This window comes from Hyperoodon ampullatus (genome assembly GCF_949752795.1).
Source record: "Hyperoodon ampullatus genome assembly, chromosome: 11".
Classification (NCBI taxonomy): Eukaryota; Metazoa; Chordata; class Mammalia; order Artiodactyla; family Ziphiidae; genus Hyperoodon; species Hyperoodon ampullatus.
Window position 1 is genome coordinate 96154588 of NC_136924.1, and position 7963 is coordinate 96162550.

Consider the following 7963-nt stretch of genomic DNA (forward strand, 5'->3'; position numbering starts at 1 on the left):
GCCAAAACTGACCTTCGGGAAGGCTCAAGTGTTGCCTGACTGACAACCCCAGATCCTGGTTCAGGTTCCCTCCTCAGGAAAAGCCGAGGTCAGGCAAAAACTTGCCAAGTCCCTGCCCCTCTCTGGAGCTGCAGACACCAGCCTCACACTCATCACGGCGGGTGGGGTGGGGAGGGAAGGAGGAAGTGTGGCAGGAGCTCTTACTGCAACAGGGCCTCAGCTCTATAAAAACCCTGGTAGCACAGACCTTACACAAGCTGCCTCTGTGTGTGCAGAGGCTGGCCAGGAGTCTCCCAGCCCCACCTGTCAGATGACACCCCCTCCGTCCTTGCCCTGTCCCCTCTATTCTCCTGAAATCTTGACCTCCACCTTGGCCAGCCTGGACCATGCCTCCCAACCTCACCGGCTACTACTGCTTTGTCTCGCAGAAGAACTTGGAGAACTACCTGCAAGCTCTAAGTAATGGCCTCACCCCTCCTGAGCCCTTTCACTCCCGTTCTCCCTTCTCCCTTCCTGCCTCCAGTCCCACTGAGGAGGAGGGATGCGAGGGTCCGACATCGTGGAAAGGCTGGGGGTCGGGGGGCTGGGCTCCTTTTCTAGCCAGGGGCATTGCTAGGAAAGAGTAAATCCACAGTCCCAGACTCAGCCCAGGGGATGCTCCCAGCTCCAGGCTGCTGCTGCGAGTGGAGGAGGCCCTGGCCAGCTGGCTAAGAGGACCCTTGTCCTAAGAGGAGAGGCCCCGTAGACATCAACGTGGCTCTGCGGAAGATCACGCTGCTGCTCAAGCCAGACAAGGAGACCGACCATCGGGGCAACCGTGACAGTGAAGATTCTCAGCACCTTCCGAAACTAAGTTCTGGAATTCGAGGTGGGAGTGGAGTTTGAGGAGGACTTGAGGATCACGGAGGGACGGAAGTTCCAGGTACCTTTTCTCAGGCTGGCGGGGAGGGGGTGTGGATGGGCAGGGGGCACTTCACAGAGTGGGGCAAAATACAGTGACCTTCCCCATCCAGAGCCGGGAAGTGATGACCACAGCAGGCTATGGAGTCCCTAGGGTAACAGGCTCCTGATGTCACCCACCCAGCCCCCACTCCCTCCAACTTCTCCCCTGCCCCCTCTTAGCACCAGCCAAGAGGGCAAAAGGCGCAGGTCACCCTCAGGCCAATGAGCAAACATGTGCTCACCCTCTAGCCTGTGACCCTGTGGACACCACACTCTCTTTTCCCTCAGCCTCTTTAACTCCACTCTCGTGCAGTCCTTTCTGCTTCTTACATGTTCCTTTTGGCCTCCTTTGCAGACCGTAGTTCCCCTATTAATCCCTTAAACTGGGATTTGCCCCCCAGTATTTTGTTCTTGACCTTCTCTCTCTTGTCTGTATACTATCCATGGGCTAAATCATCTACACCCATGTGTTCGGTGACCATCTATAAACTGCCTTGGACACAGATTCTCCAGCCAGAGGCACCACCTGAGCTCCAAGGCGAAGTTTCAACTGCCTGCAAAATGTCTCCATCTGCATGCCCCAAGGTCAAACCCAAAGTCATGATCTTCCTACACAAACCTATTCCTGCTTTTATATTTACTGTCTCCCTCAATGTCAACAACCAGCAGGACCAAGTCATTACCTTGTGTTGGTCCTGCTGGTTGCGTCACAGTCATTACCTTGTGTTCCCTTACCTCCATGCTTCCAACACGTGCGCGCGTGTGCACACACACGCATGCACACGTGCACCACATGTAATTGGTCAAGAAGCCTGTATAACTCTTCTGTGCTGTCCAGTATGGTAGCGACTAGCCATATACAGATATTGAACATTTGAAATGTAACCGGTCCAAATTGAGATGTGCTATCAGTGTGAAATACACGCTGAATTTTAAAGACAATACCAAAAAAGAGTATAAAACATCTCAGAAATTTTATATTGATTACATGCTGAAATTATAATATTTTGGATATTTTAGGTTGAATAAAATATATTATTAAAATTAATTTCACCGGTTTCTTTTTGCTTTTCTAATGTGGTTACTAGAAATTTTTAAAATTATATATGTGGCTTGCATTTAAGACCTACTGCATTTCTATCGAGCATCACTTGTTTACATGGCTCTTATCTGTTCCTTCCTAACCTTTCTCTTTGTCTCCACCTTATTTCAGGCCCTCATTTCTCCTGGTGCCCAGTCTTGACCCTCCTCTAATCCCTCTGCCTACTGTAGCCACAAGGATCTATCGAAAATGTAAAAGTGACCACGACACTCCCTGACTTAAACCCTTTCAGTGACATTTTGTTATGTTCCAGGTAAGGTCCATATGCTCCACATTGCATCCAAGGGCCTCCACACAAACCTACTGGGTTAGAGCCCCTCACAACTACCTACTCTTCTTTCTTACCTCTACACTGTTTCTACCCTTGCTAGAAAGTTCCCATCATCTCCAATCTAATTCACTGCCTTGAAGACGCACTCCCTCCCCACTCCCACCGTCAACAGTCTTGCCTGGTATCACAGATACCTACCAACTGTTCCTCTATCTGATCAAGATTCTGAGCTCCCTGGGAATTCCCTGGTGGTCCAGTGGTTAGGACTCCGCACTTTCACTGCCAGGGCCCTGGGTTCGATCCCTGGTGGGGGAACTAAGATCCCATAAGCCACATGGCACGGGCCCCCCAAAAATCCATAAGATTCTGAGCTCCTTGTTTAGGGGGGCCTGTCCTATTGGGGGGGCCTAACAATGGTGATTGGAAGGCCCAGGCCCACCCAGCTGTGATTTGGGGGGTTGATCCTTCATTCTCAAGGACACTGCAGCTGCCCTTGAGACTGAGAAAAAGGAGAAAAGAGATTCCCTGGTTGGAGATTCCCAATCTCCCTTCTTTCCCAAAATCTCCTCTGGGTCAACCAGAAGTGGCAGAGGACAAATTCTCCGTTGTTCATCCCCTAACCCCCAATTTCACCACCACCCCCTCCACGATCCTGCTTCATCCCTGCTCTGCCCAAATGGTCACTGTCACAAACAGTGGCCTTTAGGAGTGGGGGATGGGAGTCCTGCTGAATCACTCAGAAGGAAGGGACTGTAGCAAGACAGTGTCTGCTGGATGCAAAGCAGGCAGCCCAGCCAGAGTGAGCCGGATGCATTTGGGGTGTCCTGCCCCCCTAAGTCTTCCTTTATTCCCGCTTTCCCCCATAGACCATTGTCACCTGGGAAGAGGAGCAGCTGGTATGTGTAGAGAAAGGGGAGGTCCCTGACTGGGGCTGGAGACACTGGCTGGAGGGAGAGACGTTGTATCTGGTGAGCAGGGTGAGGGCTGGGAGAGGAGACGCAAGTGAGTGTATCTGAGAGGGGAGCCTCCAGCTAGGATGCATTCCCTTTACCCAAATCAAGTCAGCCTGCTACTCCAGCCTCGCCTCCCTTCAAGGAAGGCAACGAAGGAGGGGAAACAGAAGCCCTGGAAAGAGTGGGGAGAGGAAGAAGTGGAGTGGCCAAGGCGGGCCCTGGTTGTAAGTCAGACGCATGTCCGTAAATCATGACCGGAGACATGGAGGCTTAGCCACTTCAGTTCCCTGAACCAGCTACCTTCCTTCCTCTGGGGTGGAAAGCTGAGGGTTTGCAACACGATACAATTCCCCATACATCAAGTGCTCTAGCTGATGTGTCCTGAGGATTCAATGGAGGTCAAGGGGCTTGAGAAAGGGGCTCGGCTGGCAAGAACCTTCTCTGTTCTCATCATTCCTACTCTACCCCAGGAAATGACTGCAAGGGATGCAGGGCACGAGCAGGTCTTCAGGAAGGTCAAGTAGCCAGAGAGGAGCTGAGAGCGCCCCCCGGACCACGGCAGTCCCCAGTCTCCTCTTGTCTGTGCCCCCTTCAAGCCCAGATGGCCCCAGGTCAGCCGTCCCTTTCTCAGGCCACTTTCCCTCCCTCTGCTTCCCCCTCCCTCCACCCCATGTTAATCTATACCTTGCAGCCCCCAGGCCAAAGCCCTTTCTTTCTCACACTCCACCGCACAACAGCGACCTCATATCCAGTTCAAGATCTGGCCTCCTGGATGAGAGAAACAGGCAAAGGGGAAAGGAGCCCAGAGGATAACAGATCCCCACTCTCTTTCATTCATCTGGCCTCCTATTTTCTATCTAAGAACTCAGCTGTGAGCATTTGAGCATTAGTGGAAACCATACTGGTGGACCTTTTGGGAAAGTGTGACTGGATTCAAGAATTTAAACAGCAGCTACTGGGAGAGGGTTTTTGTCCATTTCCTTGTCCTTCTTCTTGAGAAACCTCATGGGCTCAACAGAACCAGGCCCAAGGCATGGCCCCAGCCACACAGAGCTCAACAGACCACGTTGACCGACATCTAATGAGCCCTGCCCATTGTATGCTTGCATCCTACATGTTGGGGAAGAGGGATGGGTCAGGGCGAGACCTCTGTCCAGTGCTGGGGGAGGCTGGAAGCTTCCCAATAGTGACCTGGCCTCCATGTCTGCTTTGAGAAGGACAGGCGGTAAGAGCGCCAGAAAAGACTGAAAAGGGAAGCAGATGAAGGATACAAGGCCAAGGGCTAGAAAGATGAGGGACATGAGGGCATGAAGGTGACAGTAGGTGTGAAGGCAACAGGCCTCTAGGACCCTCTGCCTACAGTCCAGCAAGGCTGGGGACGGAAGGTAAGGGGGACAAATGAAGACAGCACAGCCCCTCCCTTAGGGTCCCAGAATCGCTGCCCTGGACAACAGCCCAGATGGGTAGGGCCTGTTCAGATTCAGGGCCAGCTCCAGCCTCTGGTCACCTCCCTACCTCCAGGGGCCTTGACTCTTTCAGAATAAAAGTCCTTCCTGTAGGGCAAGAGCAGAGAGAAGAGGGCTCAAGGTGGGGTGGGGACAGAGCCTGGCTGGGGGAGAGGAGGGAATGCTGGAAAATCCCTGGCCTGCGCTCACTTGATGAACACCCCTGCTGCCTCTTCCTGCAATGGCCAGGCCCCTGCACATCCGAGATGGTCTCTGGGGCTCCGGCCAAGAACCAGGATTGCAACACTCATCCCAGCACAAGCCTGGAATGAATTTGGAAAAGAATTTGGACAAGAATGCAGAGTGGGGCTTCCCTGGTGGCACAGTGGTTAAGAATCCGCCCGCCAATGCAGGGGACACGGGTTCGAGCCCCGGTCTGGGAAGATCCCACATGCCGCAGAACAACTAAGCCCGTGCGCCACAACTACTGAGACTGCGCTCTAGAGCCCGAGAGCCACAACTACTGAGCTCGTGAGCCACAACTACTGAAGCTCGCGCACCTAGAGCCCGTGCTCTGCAACAAGAGAAGCCATCTCAATGAAAAGCCTGCGCACTGCAACTAGAGAAAGCCCACTTGCAGCAACGAAGACCCAACACAGCCAAAAATAAATAAATAATTTTTTTAAAAAAAAAGAAAAAGAAAGAATGCAGAGCGGACCTGAGCAACTTCATCCCTGTCCAACCTCTCCGCAGGGTCCCCAGCAGAGTGGGGAGGGCAGAGCAGCAGAAGCTCAGAGGAAGTGGGGGAATCCTACCTTTTCGATTCCCAGGTGCGGCGAAGGCACAGGAAGATGCTCCGTGTGTATTCACCAGGTCCCAGCCACTCCGAGTTCACAGTGCATATCCAGGCCTCTCCCCCATAGGACTGCTGTCTGTGCTCTGTATGTCGGCCCCTCGCTGGGATCCTGCCGGGAGCACACAGGCCTCCATGGTGACTGTTGGACCCAAGCGGAAGCAGCCTCAGTCCCCCAAGACTCCTGTGACATGAACACCCACCCCCTCCCTCCTGCGGGTCCACATCCTCCACTGGACCACTCCCCTCCAGGAGCCAAAATCCAACAAGAGGCCTGGAGACCCCAAAGGAACACAAGCGACCAGAGGAGGACTGAGCTGCTTCTGGGCATCTCCAAGAGGGTGGGAGCGGGATCCACCCAGATGCAGGAAGCCAGGGCTGCCATTTCCCCCGTGGGCAGCAGGGGGCAATGCTCCCTGCAGTGGGAGCCAGAGACCCACCAAGTTCAGTCCTCCCTCCTCCAACACGCTGTTGGATATTTCGTTCCTGCCCCCACTAGACAGACAGACAGACACATACACACACACACACACACACACCAATCCCAGCCCACATGCTCACCCTGCGAAGACCCTACCCCTCATTCAAATCTGGCTGCACCACTCACTGTCAGATGGAAGAGATGGTCACCAAGGGCACCGACGTGTGGGTGATGAAAAGGCGGGGGGTAGGGGGGAGCTACGGCCACGGATGGGTGGTCCCACCCCAGCCCTTCTAGGGACACACAAAGCTGTGCATCCCAGGACCGTCTTTGATCTCATTGACCAGAGTCTGAGACCCCAGGGAGATGATCAAGAATCAAATACGTTTATTTCCACGTGAGATAGAGTGACTGCACCCTTCTAACGCAGCTCCACGCCAGACCCCTGCCCCCTCCCCGTCCGCCAGGCCCTGATAGCACCAAATGGTCACAAACAACCTTCCAGCCTGAACTCCAAATGGTCCTTTAGCCTTGATACTTTAGGTCGGTCCAGAGCTCTCTGCTCAGAAAAAACTGACCAACATGGACCAGAGGTCAGGATCGGTGTGTGCCCTGAAGCGGAGGACCCCGTGCTGCCCGAGGACTCAGGCCCCACGTCCTGGTAGGGGATGGAGTGACAAAGTCTTGCTGCGTATCCCCTTGCAACTGCCCTCTCACCTCAGCCACCGTCTCCCACATGCCCCCACCCCATGTGCCCAGACCTGCAGGTTGAAAGGGGAGCAGGAAATACCTCAGCTGCAGAACACAAAGGCATCCCAGGCAGGAGCTGATCCTGTAACACAGTGGGACCCCTATTGCAGCAGGGGACCCTTAGAGGCCACTGCAAATCCCAGGACGCCAAGAGAGAGCAGAGTCCTGGAATTCCCATTCTTGTGTCGTCTCTTCCCACCTTGTATCAGGGTTGGTCTGTGTGACCAACAGAATATGGCAGCGGGGATGCTACGTTCCCTCCAAGGCTAGATTATAAAAGACACGGGGGCTTCCCTGGTGGCGCAGTGGTTGGGACTCCGCCTGCCGATGCAGGGGACACGGGTTCGTGCCCCGGTCTGGAAAGATCCCACATGCCGCGGAGCGGCTGGGCCCGTGAGCCATGGCCACTGAGCCTGCGCGTCCGGAGCCTGTGCTCCGCAACGGGAGAGGCCACAACAGTGAGAGGCCCGCGGAATGCAAAAAAAAAAAGACACGGGATTTTCAGTATGACATTGTGCCTCTAGTTAACACTGTACACTTAAAATTTTGTTAAGAGGGTAGATCTCATGTCAAGGGCTCGTACCACAATAAAATAAAATTTTTTTAAATTTTAAGACATTTGGGCCTCCACTTTACTCTTTCTATCTTAGCTCACTCTGGGGAAAGCCAGCTACCATGTCATGGGGACACTGAAGTGTCTTAGGAAGAGGGCCATGCAGCAAGGAACTGAGGCCCCCAGCCCTCAGCCGTGTGAGGGGACCACCTTGGAAGCAGGACCACCAGCCCCGTCAAGCCTTCAGGTAACTGCAGTCCTGGCCAAGACCTTGACCGTGAGAGACCCCAAGCCAAAACCACACATCTAAGCTGCTTCTGGATTCCTGACCCTCAGAAACTATGTGAAATAATCCATGTTTGTTGTTTTAAACTGCTAAGCATACAAGTGATCTATTATACAACAGATAACACATATTCTCAAATATGAGTTTCACCATAAATGACCCTCATCCTATCACCATAGCCTCAATAACTGGCAAAAGGGTTGGGGGCAAGTGACTTAGGGTGATAAAAACCTGTCCATCCACAAAAAGATATGGCTCTACACCCAGTGTCATAGGCCCTTCCATCCTAGCTCTAAGCTCAGACACCTTCCGAGCATCCGGCACTGGGGGCCCAAATCTCAGCGTCAGCCCCTCTAGAAGTCTAGAGAGAACGGAGTTCAGAAACAG

At 53.5% G+C, this 7963-nt stretch overlaps 1 protein-coding gene across 1 annotated transcript; it reads left to right on the plus strand.

The window, feature by feature from the left end:
• Positions 1-386: 386 nt before the first annotated feature.
• On the plus strand, positions 387-3792 carry RBP5 (retinol binding protein 5; the record flags this gene model as incomplete). The annotated part of the gene is given in 6 exon segments (XM_079715131.1): positions 387-459; positions 746-815; positions 817-850; positions 854-922; positions 3182-3283; positions 3739-3792. Coding segments are annotated over 6 exon segments (402 nt in total).
• Positions 3793-7963: the final 4171 nt, after the last annotated feature.